This window comes from Aspergillus welwitschiae (assembly GCF_003344945.1).
Source record: "Aspergillus welwitschiae strain CBS 139.54b unplaced genomic scaffold BDQ94scaffold_38, whole genome shotgun sequence".
Classification (NCBI taxonomy): Eukaryota; Fungi; Ascomycota; class Eurotiomycetes; order Eurotiales; family Aspergillaceae; genus Aspergillus; species Aspergillus welwitschiae.
Genome location: NW_020798732.1, coordinates 217110 through 231676, shown reverse-complemented (window position 1 = coordinate 231676; position 14567 = coordinate 217110). Strand labels below are relative to the sequence as shown.

At 51.2% G+C, this 14567-nt stretch overlaps 8 protein-coding genes across 8 annotated transcripts; 4 read left to right on the top strand and 4 right to left on the bottom strand.

Moving 5' to 3' along the window:
• Nucleotides 1–40: 40 nt before the first annotated feature.
• BDQ94DRAFT_174058 (uncharacterized protein) lies at nucleotides 41–536 on the top strand (the record flags this gene model as incomplete). Its single annotated transcript, XM_026772268.1, has 3 exons — nucleotides 41–49; nucleotides 156–230; nucleotides 384–536. The coding sequence occupies 3 exons, from the start codon at nucleotides 41–43 to the stop codon at nucleotides 534–536; spliced, it is 237 nt and encodes a 78-aa protein (XP_026622296.1).
• An 85-nt stretch (nucleotides 537–621) lies between these two features.
• On the bottom strand, nucleotides 622–1422 carry BDQ94DRAFT_86582 (VOC family protein). The gene is made up of 3 exons (XM_026776720.1): nucleotides 1226–1422; nucleotides 910–1164; nucleotides 622–855 (listed from the first exon to the last, which is right to left on the bottom strand). The coding sequence occupies exons 1-3, from the start codon at nucleotides 1366–1368 to the stop codon at nucleotides 837–839; spliced, it is 417 nt and encodes a 138-aa protein (XP_026622295.1). The 5' UTR covers nucleotides 1369–1422; the 3' UTR covers nucleotides 622–836.
• A 1668-nt stretch (nucleotides 1423–3090) lies between these two features.
• BDQ94DRAFT_150877 (major facilitator superfamily domain-containing protein) lies at nucleotides 3091–4929 on the top strand. The gene is made up of 7 exons (XM_026767666.1): nucleotides 3091–3292; nucleotides 3354–3520; nucleotides 3577–3672; nucleotides 3732–3832; nucleotides 3884–3939; nucleotides 3987–4199; nucleotides 4253–4929. Exons 1-7 carry the CDS (start codon nucleotides 3126–3128, stop codon nucleotides 4890–4892), a joined length of 1440 nt encoding a protein of 479 aa, XP_026622294.1. The 5' UTR covers nucleotides 3091–3125; the 3' UTR covers nucleotides 4893–4929.
• A 1108-nt stretch (nucleotides 4930–6037) lies between these two features.
• Nucleotides 6038–7763, top strand: BDQ94DRAFT_150874 (plasma membrane Pth11-like protein). Its single transcript, XM_026767665.1, has 4 exons — nucleotides 6038–6395; nucleotides 6445–6481; nucleotides 6530–6603; nucleotides 6654–7763. Exons 1-4 carry the CDS (start codon nucleotides 6231–6233, stop codon nucleotides 7431–7433), a joined length of 1056 nt encoding a protein of 351 aa, XP_026622293.1. The 5' UTR covers nucleotides 6038–6230; the 3' UTR covers nucleotides 7434–7763.
• A 154-nt stretch (nucleotides 7764–7917) lies between these two features.
• Nucleotides 7918–9832, top strand: BDQ94DRAFT_174054 (thiamine pyrophosphate enzyme, N-terminal TPP binding domain-containing protein; the record flags this gene model as incomplete). Its single annotated transcript, XM_026772267.1, has 3 exons — nucleotides 7918–7989; nucleotides 8036–8158; nucleotides 8207–9832. 3 exons carry the CDS (start codon nucleotides 7918–7920, stop codon nucleotides 9830–9832), a joined length of 1821 nt encoding a protein of 606 aa, XP_026622292.1.
• Nucleotides 9833–10497: 665 nt separating this feature from the next.
• Nucleotides 10498–10845, bottom strand: BDQ94DRAFT_174053 (uncharacterized protein; the record flags this gene model as incomplete). Its single annotated transcript, XM_026772266.1, has 1 exon — nucleotides 10498–10845. One exon carries the CDS (start codon nucleotides 10843–10845, stop codon nucleotides 10498–10500), a length of 348 nt encoding a protein of 115 aa, XP_026622291.1.
• Nucleotides 10846–11171: 326 nt separating this feature from the next.
• BDQ94DRAFT_182510 (uncharacterized protein) lies at nucleotides 11172–12287 on the bottom strand (the record flags this gene model as incomplete). The annotated part of the gene is made up of 2 exons (XM_026774171.1): nucleotides 12087–12287; nucleotides 11172–12032 (listed from the first exon to the last, which is right to left on the bottom strand). Exons 1-2 carry the CDS (start codon nucleotides 12273–12275, stop codon nucleotides 11172–11174), a joined length of 1050 nt encoding a protein of 349 aa, XP_026622290.1. The 5' UTR covers nucleotides 12276–12287.
• A 526-nt stretch (nucleotides 12288–12813) lies between these two features.
• On the bottom strand, nucleotides 12814–14212 carry BDQ94DRAFT_182508 (uncharacterized protein; the record flags this gene model as incomplete). The annotated part of the gene is made up of 2 exons (XM_026774170.1): nucleotides 13898–14212; nucleotides 12814–13852 (listed from the first exon to the last, which is right to left on the bottom strand). Exons 1-2 carry the CDS (start codon nucleotides 14137–14139, stop codon nucleotides 12814–12816), a joined length of 1281 nt encoding a protein of 426 aa, XP_026622289.1. The 5' UTR covers nucleotides 14140–14212.
• Nucleotides 14213–14567: the final 355 nt, after the last annotated feature.

The following is a 14567-nucleotide window of genomic DNA, read 5'->3' as shown; positions in this document are numbered from 1 at the left end:
CCGATCTCGATCATCCTATCCACTAACCACCACATTCATCATGGGAAACGTAAGCCTCTTGCTGTTGCTGACTCCACGCGAAGTCCTTCCTCCTGCTGTGAAGTGACCAGCGACTTGATTGCGCCTTATCAGACTTAACATGGACTTATCCACAGGGAGCCAAAGCCGCCTCCAAGCGCGAGCGCAACGCCAAGGACACCAAGGCTGGTGGCAAGTCGCAGTTGAAGACCGTATGTATCCTCTGTCTGTGTTTTGATTGATCGTTTTGAAACTTGAAGAAAGGGGTAGCTTTTGTAGGGTGGTGTCGCAACTTGTGTAGACAGAAGTGTATAAGTGGAGTGGAGGGGAAATCTGCGGCGATCATGCTTACGCAGGGACTACAGAACGAAGCTGCAAAGGACATCATCTGCCAGACTTGCAGGACGACTTTCCTCAAGACTACTCGTGCGCCGGCCTTGACTGAGCATGCTGCCAACAAGCACAACAAGACCCTGCAGGACTGCTTCCCCAACTTTGTGGAGGCCCCTAAGAAATGATGGGCTGGACTGAGATCGAACGGACTGAAAATTTGTTACGAAGCCATGTGTGTACCTGACTTAGCCTATTAGAATGGCATTTTAAGCGATGTTCATAATCCCGCTAGTTACAGTAAGAGTTTGATGTAAAAACTACATTGAAGAGGAACAAAGAAAGGAAATTGTCAACAAATTTCATATGTATGCACAATTTGTGGCTGTACATTACATGACTAATCATATGCATGTGGATGAATTACCCCGCTATCAGCAGGGATCAAGATTTGATCCCACTGCTGGAGGATATAAGACTTCTCTGTCTCAAGAGTAGTTCGATATCCTGTCATCATTAATAGAGATTCAGGAGATGATAACCCAATTATTGGATACGTACTCAATCAAGTTGCCGTCCGGATCGCGCACATAAACACTCCGGATCTTCCCCACCGCACCCGTGCGTTCCACGACTTTGTTACCTTCGAGAACATCGATCTTAGCTTCCTCGAAAGCTTTAAGAACATTCTCCACTTTCGTATCCGTCAGGAAGCACAGGTCTGCGCTTCCTGGCATGACGTTTTCAGCCTTGGGCTCGAATTCCTTCCCGCTCTGGTGTAGGTTGATTTTCTGGGATCCGAATCGAAGAGCGTGTCTGAAGAATGAGATTGATCAGGGTGGCTGAAGAATGAAAGGTCTATAGATCTCAGCCTTACCGCTGAATATCCGGGTTGCTGGGTGAAGTAAAGACTTCATGTTTCATTCCCAGGTGATTCGTATAGAATGCGACGGATGCCGGAATGGACCGGACTGTCAAGACCAGGTGGTCTAGAGATTTGACAGCGAACTTGGCGGCCATGGTGTTGTAGGTGGTTCAATCTTGGTTTCGACGAAGTTTGGAGTTACGTTTGGGGATGATCGGACGCGCCAGATGGGTGGTGACTGCTGCGCGGGCTATCGCAATTCTTCGCCGAGCATGGAGCTCGGCGAGTTATCCCAGGCGCCGAAGACACTAACGTCATGATATAGACTTGGTGATTAAGCTCTTATGAACTAAGGTTTGTCGCCGGCGTGCAATTTGTTTTAGACTAGTGTCTTCAATGTCTACGTCGTGAGCTGCAGATAATACTGTTAGGTCATGACTTTTTTCATGGGTCATGCTGAGTTGCTACTGATCGATGTATCTTGACTAGAGTTAATGACAACAGTATCTGGTGAAATAAAATAGACTGCGATATCACTCTCCAGTGGAGCTCCTATGGCTCTATGGCTTTGCCTCCCAGATCATGCTATTTGACTCATCTGGGCAATCTGCTGTAGTACAGCTTAGTGAGGGATGCATTCACTCACTAAGCCGTACCTCATTTCTGTCGTTTGGCGTGTTGGGTCTACTAATCTATGGGAATCTTCGATTCACTGAGACTAATCTTCTATCTATGCCTATGCATCTTGGTGCATAGATCCTGCAGTGGAGACACTCTTCTCGTATGAATTTACTGTTATGAGTTTCGGCGCTGAGAGGGTGGAAGACTAAACTACACCTGAAGGTAGGATCAGAATAACGGAACAGCTGTTCTCTGTTCTTCATTGTGACACACTTGTTTCGTTTCAGGCTGAAGAACAAGGAAGAAATAACAGAAGAAAGAAGACAGCGATGAGAAGGATGAGGAGTGGGAAAATGGTTGCTCAAACTTCGGAAGACCGTGCTAAAAGCAGTATACTAAATGTTTCCGTTGCATAGAACAGTATCCACTTTCTTCAGTGAGCCTAATACATGCACCACGTGTTAGAGATACATGTATTCAGTCTCACCCGATCGTGCTGCTCTAAGGTACACTAGGCGGTTAAAATTTGAAATGCCCTGCAGCACGTGGAGATGACACCCACATCATGCAGCTGATTATTACTTAACAACAGTGACCAGATAAAATTTATTTCTGAACACAGCCTACTGATTACTATCGAGATCTTGGCAAGATGAACGGGTCCATCATTGTCTTCTAAATGCAGTGCCGTGCACATATCTGCTGTAAGGCCACCCACCCATCCTGCCAACTGTCCATGATCCTGGAAGGAGATGCATTAAGGCGTCCCTGCTGAAATTCATCATGCAGGAAGGTCGATGGTCATAGGTAGGTTCGCGGTGGAAAAGGCTCCGGTCACCTTCCTAATCAGGGGAGTGACATATTACTAACCTTGTCCACCAGTAGTCTCCCCCCCTCTAGAGCCTTGGTAATTGCTAAACTAAATTAGGGTTTATTCCGCGCATCCAAAACTGCTATCTTGCACTTAGTATATTGGCGTGGGGCGCGCTAAGCGGAGCCACTTTTACCAGCTGAACAGCAACAATACCGTACCACATCACGCCGTTAGCTGTACCGACCAATGGGCCAATCTTTACCCTACTCCCAGCCAGGGATGCATTTTCATCAGGACTGGCTTTATTTTATTGCAGTTTTGCCGGCAGATTAATTTCTTTTTCTTCCTTTCCCGCTCGGATTTTCCGAGAATTATCCCTGCTGCGTCCTTTACAAAAACAGGGGTGTCCCGCAGTGTGGAGGCCGAGACTCTTCCTTTGCATCCTTCCCCTTCGACTACACAAGGAACGAGACAACCATGGAGATGGAGAAGTCTGAAATTGAGCCGCGGGTACTGGAAGCCTCGTCTGGCGATAACATAGACCCGGCTCTGGAGAAAAAGCTCCTGCGAAAGCTGGACTGGAGAGTCATCCCTGCTTTATGGTTTCTGTTTCTGGTGTCCTTCATGGACCGATCGAATATCGGGTGAGGACCCCTCTTGTGCGACCAAATTTTAAGCCAGGAGTGCTAACGATGACGATGGTAGAAATGCGAAAATTGCAGGCATGAGCAAGGAACTGCACCTCGTCGGCAATGACTACAATCTGGCTGTCACAATGTTTACTGTCGCATACGTGATTTTTGGCATGCCGGCCAACTTACTGGTTAAGAAGTTTGGGCCTAAGATGCTGGTGCTGTATATGTTTACATGGGGTAAGACGACCAGCAATTGCTAATTATTGTGTCTGCTAATGCGGTGCTTATGGCAGGACTTTTCGTGATGGGCCAGGGTCTCGTCAAGACCGCGAGTGGACTAATCGCTTGCCGCTTCTTCATGGGAATGTGTGAGGCTGGGTTTGTCCCAGGTTGGTGCAAAACTCGAGTTGAACGCTTGGAGGACGGTCGCTGATACAGGAGTGATTAGGCTGCGCATACTTGATTGGAAGTTACTACAAGCGCGATGAGTTTCTTCGACGATATGCCATCTTCTTCAGTGCCAACATGGCCGCAGGAGCTTTCAATGGGGTCAGTAACGGCCTCCCAGATGTATCGCGACAATTACTGACGCGCTCATAGCTCTTCTCGAGTCTTTTAACACCATTGAACCTGGACGGATATAAGGGATGGCGTTGGTAAGTTTGTCCAGGTACAAAGTTGGTCCACGTTTCTTACAACCTAGGCTCTTCTTGATCGAGTCCATCATTACCATGGGTGTTAGCCTCATCTGCTACTGGATTGTGGTTCCGTTCCCCGAAGACGCCACATTCCTGACAGCCGAAGAGAAGACACTGCTCCTTGCGCGGCTGAAGGCTGACGGAGGAAGCGTTCGCGATGACCCTATCTCATTTAAACGCGTGATCAGCATGACCGCTGACTGGAAGATATGGATATGGTAGGTATCTGTTTTTCTGGGATTCCGCTTTTTGCTAACTGGACTCTTAATAGCGTATTGGCCTACCTCGGGGCCGAAGAGAGCGCCAGCTCTCTCGTGAACTTTCAGCCGACCATCCTGAAGGATCTTGGATGGACTAGCCGCTCCGCTCAGGAACACACCATTCCTGTCTATGCCGTTGCCTTTGTCCTAACCCTCTCCTGCGCCTGGCTGAGTGACCATCTGCGACACCGGTATTTGTTCACCGTGGTTGGCTCAATTTTGACCATTATCGGGTGGAGCGTCGAGCTCTCGCAGGTACATTCAGCCGGCGTTCGCTATATGGGCATCTTTTTTGTGGCATCGGGAGCGTTCATCATGATGTCTACGATCGTGGTGTGGTTATGCGTCAACCTAGGCAAAGGCGTGAAGCGTAGTGTTGGAATGGGTCTGCTTCCTGCGTTCGGCAACTGCGGCGCCTTTGTGTCTGGCAATGTTTTCATCAGCAGTGAATCGCCGAAGTACCCGACAGGATTTGGTGTTGGGCTGGCCTTTGCGGTGGTGGCCGGGCTGGCGTGCACGGTTTACTTTTTCGCCTTGCAAGCGGAGAATCGCCGCAGGGACAGCCAGCCCGCCAAGGAGGGAACGCCAGAGATGGCGCCGGAGGAAGATGACCTCGGGGATGCGCATCCGGATTTCCGGTTTCAGCTATAGGCTTAATCTCTATAGGTTAACACGATCTGGCTTAGACGGACCCAGCTTAATTGATTGGCTCCACCTTGGCATGGTCAGCAAGGTACTGCCTTGTACTACTATAAAGGCTAGGTCTCAACATCATGTGGCCAATGTTATCGTAGCGAAATACACCCTGGGATCTAGTCTTGTGATGCGTAACTTCAGCTGAACTGGCGTGATTGCGTGTATTTCAATTCCTTCCGCGCCGGAGCACAGAAGAGTCGCCCAAGTCAATATGTGTTAGTTCTTACAGCTCCAGTCTACGGTAATGGACACCCGTAGCTAGCGCATCCCCCAACACTCCAAGGAGCCCTTTTCTTGAAGCATTCCGCTTAGTCTACTTACCGTTGGTACTCTGGTACCTTCTCATAATTTGTACAACCTCAAGTCCCTGGACAGGGATCTGTGCGGCGGGCGAATTCTCCGGTTTTACACTTCGAACCCGCGACCGGCAGAGCATGTACTAAGCACCTAGATTAACCGAAAACCAACAATCAGTTGAGCAAATAACTCAGTCATCGTACACTATTCAGACAGGGATCATGATCTAGCGTGGCCTGACATACTATATTGTGTCTTTCTTTCAGAGCGTCGAGTGGCTACTGTTCCGCTCGTGGATTCTCGTATCGGGGCCGTTCCGGCCCTAAAGATGCGCTACGATGAGCTGGTCTCACTTATGGCCCACCGTGGCTTTATCATCACTTTCAAAGCTATTACGCAAGTTTAACTAGGTGTACGTGAATTACACACATACTATGTCACTGGGAAATGCCAGAGGTAAGGTTTTGTACGTGCTTACGAACCATAGAGCATCCGAATACCCGGCCGAGTAGAACGATGGATCGGTGGGAATGCTTCTATGGGAATAACCAGATCCTTCAAGACCGCAGAATTCAGCACTAATAGGACAAATGAACGCGGTTTGTGGTCCAGGGTACTCGGTGGTACCTATGAAATTTTTCGAACCCTTCCAGTGGCCACAGTATAACGCCAGGAGCTGTATACTGTGCATAGTGTTGGATCACCCAGACAGATGGAAGAGCTTGGCACATGAATCAAAGATCCCTGTACCACTATAATGTTTTGATTAAACTGTTAATAAGTCTTCGAGCCCAATGCCGAGTTTCCTATGTACCAGCCACTTTCTAATGCAGTCTGTCGTTATTCGCAACCCTATTGACTCCGTGTCGTAGGCTGGCGCTTTCATTCCTTAATATCCACCTACGTTCGCTGCTAGTTGTCACTCGTTTTATCTTTCATTTTTTATCTTTTCTACCAGCTATTATCTGCTATTAGAGAGGACACGGGGGCGTCGCCATGGCGGTTAGTCCGCTGGATGTTCCGAATAGAGGCCCCGAATTCGTCAAAGTAACCGCCGTTTTGACATGCATTGCGTTCGTCCTGGTGGTCTGTCGCCTGACATGGAAGGGCTATGTTCAAGGCCGATTCGCCGTAGACGATGGGATCATTGCATTCTCAATGGTAGGCTATCCTGAGCCCCAATACTAAACGTTTACTCACCCACAGCCAGGGTATGCAAATCGTCAACACTGTTATGGGTGATTTAGGTATGATTTTCCATAATGTAGACGCCATCAATACTAAACTCTATCCAGCCTGCCACTACGCCTTTGGCCGACACAAAGCCGATATCGTCAGAACGGGCGGTAACGTCGTCCTTGCTCTGAAGGTGCGAGATGTGTTCACTCAATCAATCACTCTTAGCTAACTTGCGGCTAGTATTTCTGGCTCTTCCAGATCTTCTACAAACTTGTCCTATGCCTCAACAAACTTTCCTTTCTCACCTTCTACCTCCGGGTCTTTCCCAACCGCATCTTCCGCATAATCTGTTGGATTACCATCGCTCTCGTCCTCGCTAGCACCTTCGGCTTCGTCATAGCCACCATTTTCCAATGCCTCCCCGTTCGCGCCAGCTGGTATAAGCACATACCCAAGAAGTGTGTTCAGAATGCCCCATTTCGTTGGTCCTGGGCGGGCTATAATACGGCAATGGACATTTGGGTGTGTCTGATGCCACTGCCGGTGTTGGCGCAGCTACAGCTTGATCGGATCAGGAAAATCGGAGTCATACTGGTGTTCTGTATGGGGTTGTTTGTCTGTGTGACGAGTATCATTCGCATGTGGGCGATGGAGAAAAGTACGACCACTACGGATCAGACTTGGGGGTCGTTTGATGCGTTGTTGTGGAGTGCCATTGAGGCCAGCACGGGAATCATCTGTGCTTGCTTGCCGTTCCTAAAACACCCCATTCAGAAGGTCTTGCCTGGTCTATTTGGGTCATTGTCGAATGGATCCAGGAAGAGTCGGAGTCGGACGAGGCCGAGCTATCGGATGAGTCGATTGGGGTCGCGGTCGGGGAATGGCACGCGGGATGTTGATGCTGATATTGGCGGAGATGGAGATGATACAGAGAGCATTGGAAGCCAGGGGCCTATTGCGAAGAACCAGATTATCGTGAAGACGGGCATTTCCATGCACAGTGAAGCGGCATATCCATGAGACTCGTGGATTGCCAGGTGCTGGTATTGACACGTCCGAGTCCTTATACACACAAAGCGTACTTGGTTGTCATTGTCTTGTTCATCACCCAGACCATTGGTTTCACTCTTATTAGCTTCATCTAATGCTGACCCTCGCTCTTGGCACCGGCTGAGCTGCAGCCACAGTCCATCTTGTGGTCCGGAGGTTGTCCGGAGGTTTTCCGGTCCTCCGTTAGTGGGGACTTAGCCTGCCCCTCGGCCATCCCTAGCGTCCACTAGCCCTGAAGGCTTATATCGACGGGTCAATGGCCAGCGCCAAGAGACCAGGACAATCCTAGTCAGTGGAGATATTTGTCAGGATGCGTATTTATCCTCGTGTAATACCAATACATGACCCCTCCTTGTTGACATGGGTGGACATGCATTAATCCATCATGTGGCAGCATAAAGAGGGGCTAACTGGGCATTTGCAGATCCTGAATACCAGCACTTCTGAGCCCAAAATGTCACAGGACACCACAATCGAGACTGCTCCCCATACTGTGGCGGATGCCTTTCTAGAGGCCCTGGCCGAGGTAGATTGCCCTTTACTGTCTCTGAGATCTGGTCTGACACCGACAGGCTGGCGTCGACTACCTCTTCACCGTTCTTGGGTCGGATCATCCCAGCATTATTGAAGCCTATGTCCGCCGCCAAAATGACCCAGCCAGACAGTATCCCAAGATGGTACTGTTCCAGCACGAAGTACGTTAGCCCCTATCTTGATAAGCAGCTGTCATACTGATCCCCCAGTTCGTGGCCATGTCCGCCGCCGATGGATACGCTCGAATGAGCCACAAGCCGGCCTGTGTGATCGCCCACGTGGACGTGGGGACTGCAGCGCTCGGTCAAGGCCTGCACAATGCATCTAGCGGACGCGCCCCAGTCGTGATCTTCGCAGGTGTTGCTCCATCCACCCTGCTGGGCGAAGCCCCGGGCTCGCGCTCCGAGCACGTCCAATGGTACCAGGACATCCGCGACCAAGCCGCCCTCGTAGCACCCTACAGTCGCTTCAGCGCGGAGATCAAGTCGCCGCATAACGTTGGCAGTCTAGTGCATCGCGCCGTCCTAATGGCTACCACTGGCTCCCCTGGCCCAGTATATCTTACGGCCACTCGAGAGATCCTCGCCACACCGCTGCCGAGCCCACAGGCCCGCCTCAAGCCTATCCCCTCCTGTCAGCTGGGCTCTCTATCCCCACAAGCAGTGGAACTCATCGGAAGCGCACTGCTCAATGCAAAGTCCCCCCTAATAGTGACCGGGTATCTGGGCAGAAACCACAGCGCTGTCCAGGAGCTGATCAAGCTAGCCGACACTATTCACGGCCTGCGGGTATTCGATTCCGAGCTTCGCGAAGTATGCTTCCCAGCTACCCATCCAGCTTGCGTAACGCGAGGAACTGGTGCCGCACCGGCTGTCCAATCTGCAGACGTGATCCTCGTCCTCGACGCCGACGTCCCCTGGATTCCCCGCCGGATCCATCCCTCCCCTGACGCAGTCATCTACCACATCGACCTCGACCCGCGCAAAGAGCGCATGAACATGTTCGACATTGGCGCAGCAGCCACCTTTCACGCCGATACGGGGCTAGCACTAACGCAGATCAACGCACACATTACCTCTTCGGCCCGTCTCGCCGATCTCCAGACCAACTGGACTGATCGACACGAGGCCCTGCGCACAGCCCACGCCGAAGGTCGCGCTCGCATCCACGCCCGAGCAACTAAACTCCTCGAGACCCCAGATGCACCCTGCAGCGTGGACTTCCTCTGCAGCCGCATCCGCGAGCTTGTGCCAGACGACACCATCTTCGTCACCGACTCCGTCACCAACCAAGTCGCCATGACCGAGCAGTTGCAATTGACCCGCCCAGGTTCCCACCTAACCAAAGGAGGCAGCGGTCTCGGCTGGGCTGGAGGCGCCTCTATCGGCGTGAAACTGGCCACGACGCGGTACGATACTTCGGATCGTCCAGATGTGCGCGTCAAAGCGGACACCAACTCACCTTTCATCTGTAACATCACCGGTGACGGCAGTTTTATCTTCTCCGTTCCTTCAGCAGTATACTGGGCTAGCCATAGGTATGGGTGTCCATTCCTGACTGTGATTTTGAACAACGGTGGATGGAATGCGACTCGGCAGTGCTTGGTGGACGTGCATCCTGGTGGTGAGGCGGCGAGGTTGTCGAGTAAAGATCTGGGCATTTCGTTGGTGGAGGATGGACCGGATTATGGGGGGATTGCGAAGGCAGCGGCGAATGGGAATTTATGGGCGACGAGAGTGAGGAGTGTAAAAGATTTGGACGAGGCGTTGAGGGAAGGGGTTAGGGTTGTGCTGGAGGAGGGGAGAGGGGCCGTGGTAGATGTAGTGGTACAGTGATTTAGAAATACAATCTCCTGGAACTGTAGTGAGATGAGATCCCTCTGGTCTGTAAGCTGGCTAGGCAAATCCACTTGAGGCGATAGTACTAGCTCTCCCATAGCGTAGTACGCAACAGAAGGTGTTCGAGGGCATTCTTGTACTCGAAGTAGTGTCACCAACAACAAACGTGATACAACTCACACACATGCAACAGACACACCGGAGATAGGTCGTTTGAACCATTTCCACCACTATGGCACTTCATTCTAATCTATTCATTACCTCAAAAATAAATCGTACTTCAATTAACCAATCACAGTCTACAAATCACGTGCTTACCCACAGCATCCACCTCCACTCTTTTTACCGCAATCTTATCATCACAAAGTCACCCATCAACACTCATCGACACCCATAACTTCTTCCCATATAGTGAAAGGAGAATGCCCCCCACAACCCAGCAAGTTCGCCCCGGTGCAGGCGTCCACATTGTCCTGAAAAAAGACCAACCCACGGGCCGCACAGTCAGCGGCATCGTGGGCGAGGTATTGACGCGGGGTAATCATCCGAGGGGAATTAAAGTCCGTTTGACGGATGGGAGAGTGGGGAGAGTGCAGGCTATGAATACTAATACTAACTCTAACGACAATTTGGTTGGTACTGACGGTGTGGGTTCTGTTGACCTAGGGGAACTGGAGCAGGGAAGTTGGGGAGAAGGTAGAGGTGGAAGGAGAGGTGGTAGGAGGGGTGGAGGGAGAGGCTACCGGGGTGGTGTGGGGGATGAAGGGGAGGTACCGGCGGAGAGTGTGGGGTTGGATGCGTATGTTACTCCTGGGTATGGGGGAAGGCAGAGAGGGAAGAAGGGGAGAGGGAGGGATGCTGGTGAGGGAGTACAGGATGCAGGTGAGGCGGGTGAGGTGGTTGCTGGGGTGGATGGAGCAGGTAGTGGGGATGCAGGGGTCATTCGGTGTCCGGTTTGTGAGGTGTTTGAGGGCGATGAAGTTGCTGTTGCGCATCATGTTGCGGGGCATTTTGATTGAGATATTTCTTCTCTGTGCAGCATTTCTGGGCATATCTCGTGTGGTCGTGGACATGATACGGAGGATTCTCAGGGGTTCATATCGGATGGTACCTGGCTATCAGAATTTTGCCACAAAGTACCCTTATATACAGCCAGACTGACAAGGAGTAGTGCAGCAGGGGTCTATCTCCAATGCACGAGAAATCACAGCGGAAAGGACAGGTAGTCGCATATGAACCGGATTCCAGACAAAAGTCGCTCGTGTCAAACAGATATCGACGAAAGAAGACTCTTGAGGCGAACCACCGTCTCTGCTGCTCTGTCAGGCTTACGGCGTTACCTCATAATATAAACCGCCAAATGCACCACGGTGGAAACCCCAACGAGACACAAGCACATCTTTCCATGCAGTTCCAAACACCACAGTACATGTCTCGCTCCAATGATACTCACCGCGTCCTGAACCTGAAGCGGGCCTGTCTTGAACACCGAGAAAATCTCCCCTAACCGTCTACCACGATGATGCTGCTGCTGCCGTCCTTGGTTCACCGGCGCAGAGACCAATGTCTCACAAGCAGACGGCAACAGACTGGCCTGATTGAGAATCAACGCTATAAACGAAGGAAACAGGAGCAGCAACTGTGCAGCGAGCATGACTCCAGACACTAAGATGTCGGATCCCACAATACCCGACAAATACGATTTCGTGATCTCTGTTTCAGTGGGCAGGGCGAGGTCGCCGTCAAACAGGGCAGGCAAATGCATCATGAGCGATTCAACGACCGCATGCAGTGCGGTGGCTGGCACCAAAGCTTTCCATCGTTGGCGATCGCTGGAGGTCGGCACAAAGGGCTGCTGGTCGCGCGGAAGTATAGTTCGCGCGGTCCACAAGAATCGATTTTCAGCGAGCAGGACCGAGGCTAAGATATATGCGACCGGGCTAGGAAGGAATAATGCTGTCTTCAACATACTTCTCGCGCACAAATGCTTCATCCAGTAGCTACAGGCAGGGCCAATGCCATTCAGGAGGAGATGGAGATTGCCCTTGTGGTAGAGAGTGGCGATGGTTTGAGTTAGGTGACGGCTGGATGGACCAGGTCTTTTGTGCCTGAGTTCAGAATCATAGCTGGTAGCTTGCCTATCCAAGCTCTCGAGTATCAATATAGACATTAAGACATGCCCAAGAATATACCGAATCTGAAACCTATCAGTCTGCGATGCTCACGGACTGCCATTAGTTTCCTCACATACTAGAAAGTCCAGAATGATCCCGAAAGCAATAGGCACTAGCAGGAATAAATTATCGGTACGTGCAGGTTCATTTTGCCAGATCGCATGAGCTTGTGCAAGTAGTGGATCGCCCCCAGCGGAATGGATAAAAGTATTGAGCAGTGTGCGAAAGAGGGTTACCCAAAAGTGCGGGGATGGAGCATATGTCATCGTGCCACGAACAATAAGTTTGGGAAGAGAGAATGCCATCGGAAACAACAGGACGACGGGGATTATATATGTCATCCTGTACCAGGATCAGGGCCATATAGTTCCTAATCGATTGATGGATCCAAACTACTTAGCCTAGGCAGAAGCGCAAATCCCCAATAGAACACGGTACGTCATTGGATCTTTCTATGGTGGGGCGTATCTACTTTAGCCCTTCATGGGACCCTGGATGGGCCCTTATTGGACCCTAATGTGAGACATGATTGCTGTTAGACTGACGGGCAGGTAGTAGCATCCACGTGGCTGGAATATCATATTGTGTTGAATGATGACATGAGGGGAGCTGCTGATATGGCCACGGTGTCTTATTCATAAATGCTCTCTAGGATAGAGCACTGTGGCGTAAATAGGTATATGCATGATCCTGGAAAGAAACCTTGTAATAAACCTTAACATCGCATGAGAGCTAACGGGTTTTGTAGTTTCCATTCATCCTACCCAGACTAGGCAAAGAGAGGGAGCGGTTACACTAAGGAATCTATTCACTCGATCTAGAACTAGCATGAAAAATGTCCAACGCATCTTGCAGATGCTGCTCCACATCCAGGTCCCAGATCCAGCGCATGCGCATATCTAGATTCTCGCGAATCTTGTCAACATCATCCCACACTCCCTCCTTCTGGCACTCATAAAGCATGCCAGCATCTCGACTAGTGCGTACCAATTCCTGGGTCCGGGGCCGTCGTACGGCATCATATGCTACGAACGCTCGGTCCAAGTCATTCTTCTCGCGGACCGCTCCCAGGAGACGTGACAAGACAAAGACATCCTCCACTGCCATACCCGCTCCAGCACCCTGATGCGGCGTGCTCGCATGAGCTGCATCTCCAACGAGGCAGATGCGGCCACCCCGGTGATAGGTACTGGCGGGCGCATGTTCGAACATGGCCCATATATCTGCATTCCTCATCAGGGAGAGGATGGCTCTGACATCTGGTCCCCAGCCTTCAAAGTCCCGCAACATCTGTTTTTTATTCCCTGGCAGCACCCACTGGGACCCGTGCTCCCAGACCCCATTGTCCTTTGTTCGGAAGGCCACGACGTTCATTGTCCGGCCGTGCTCGATCGGAAACGTTAGGAGATGGCCGCCGTATCCCCAGTGGAAGTGATTATTGCGTGCTGTGTACTCGCCCAGAGCGGCAACTGCTTCATCCATCGGGATCAGGCCTCGATAGGCATATTTACCCGTAAAAACAGCGTTAGCTGCCTCTTCACCTTCAAGCAATATTTGTCGCACTCGCGATTTGATGCCATCACATCCCAGCACTGCATCTGCCACGGCGGAAGTTCCATCCGCGAAGTGCACTGTGGCTCCATCCGCTCCCTCTTCGATCGAGACCAGTCTTTTGCCAAAGCTCACGAAGCCCCCTTCGGGTGGAAGTAGTGCCGTCATGGCCTCGAGAAATCGAGCGCGATGAACGCTACTCCTTGCAACTGGCGCATGCACCTCGTGCAGGTAATCACCTGCTTTCAGACTGTTGGATGGTGGGCCTCTCCCATCCATGCCCATCCGATAACTGGACCAAAGCTTCTAATCTAAGGCACCTGTATCTGGCTGAAACGTCGCATGTTGGTTATAGGCCGCTGCTAGTCCGCTGTCAATGAGCTCCATGGCACGAATGGAGTTTGAACCGAAGGCAATCCCTGCGCCAATCTCCGAGAACTCTGGTGTGGCTTCATAGAGGTGCGGTGCGATGTTCTGACGGGAGGTGTGCTTTAGCAGTGCTAGGAGGAGGGTGACGCCTGCGATACCGCCACCGACAATGGCGACTCGGAGAGGTTTGTCATTGTTGGACACAGTCATTTCTGGATGCGTTCTTGTTGTATGCAAATGCTGGGCAGATCTTCACAGGCGATCCTGTTCGTGCGCTACATTGACATACGCAGGGGTAGTTTCCTGACATGGTAGAACGGCAACCGGTTTAGAAGGAGGGGTAAACTGCTTCGGAATGCTTGCTCTCTAGCGTCGCGAGCTAAAAGTCGCTTGATAGTGTCTGCGCTAGGATGCTATAGTGAGGCTGCTAAGCACACCGGGTCGGGCTCCCCCGTTCCGCGGCCGTTCCCCAAGCCTGCCAAGGGGACCCCAAAGCTTGTTGCGATGATCGATGATAAGTCCTAGTGAGAGCCACCACAGACGTTGGCAAAGAAAAGTTTATATCCCAAGTCTGATTACAGTATGTATCTAACTCACAACGGGTGAAATTTTTGACATACGCGGCGTGCGCGCAAGGA

Coding starts and splice junctions, on each gene's coding strand:
- BDQ94DRAFT_86582 (XM_026776720.1), bottom strand. CDS start 1,368: ATGGCCGCCAAGTTCGCTGTCAAATCTCTAGACCACCTGGTCTTGACA. Junction 1,165..1,225: donor AGCAACCCGGATATTCAGCG/GTAAGGCTGAGA, acceptor CTCATTCTTCAG/ACACGCTCTTCGATTCGGAT.
- BDQ94DRAFT_150877 (XM_026767666.1), top strand. CDS start 3,126: ATGGAGATGGAGAAGTCTGAAATTGAGCCGCGGGTACTGGAAGCCTCG. Junction 3,521..3,576: donor GCTGTATATGTTTACATGGG/GTAAGACGACCA, acceptor TGCTTATGGCAG/GACTTTTCGTGATGGGCCAG. Junction 3,673..3,731: donor TGAGGCTGGGTTTGTCCCAG/GTTGGTGCAAAA, acceptor AGGAGTGATTAG/GCTGCGCATACTTGATTGGA.
- BDQ94DRAFT_150874 (XM_026767665.1), top strand. CDS start 6,231: ATGGCGGTTAGTCCGCTGGATGTTCCGAATAGAGGCCCCGAATTCGTC. Junction 6,482..6,529: donor CACTGTTATGGGTGATTTAG/GTATGATTTTCC, acceptor AACTCTATCCAG/CCTGCCACTACGCCTTTGGC. Junction 6,604..6,653: donor ACGTCGTCCTTGCTCTGAAG/GTGCGAGATGTG, acceptor ACTTGCGGCTAG/TATTTCTGGCTCTTCCAGAT.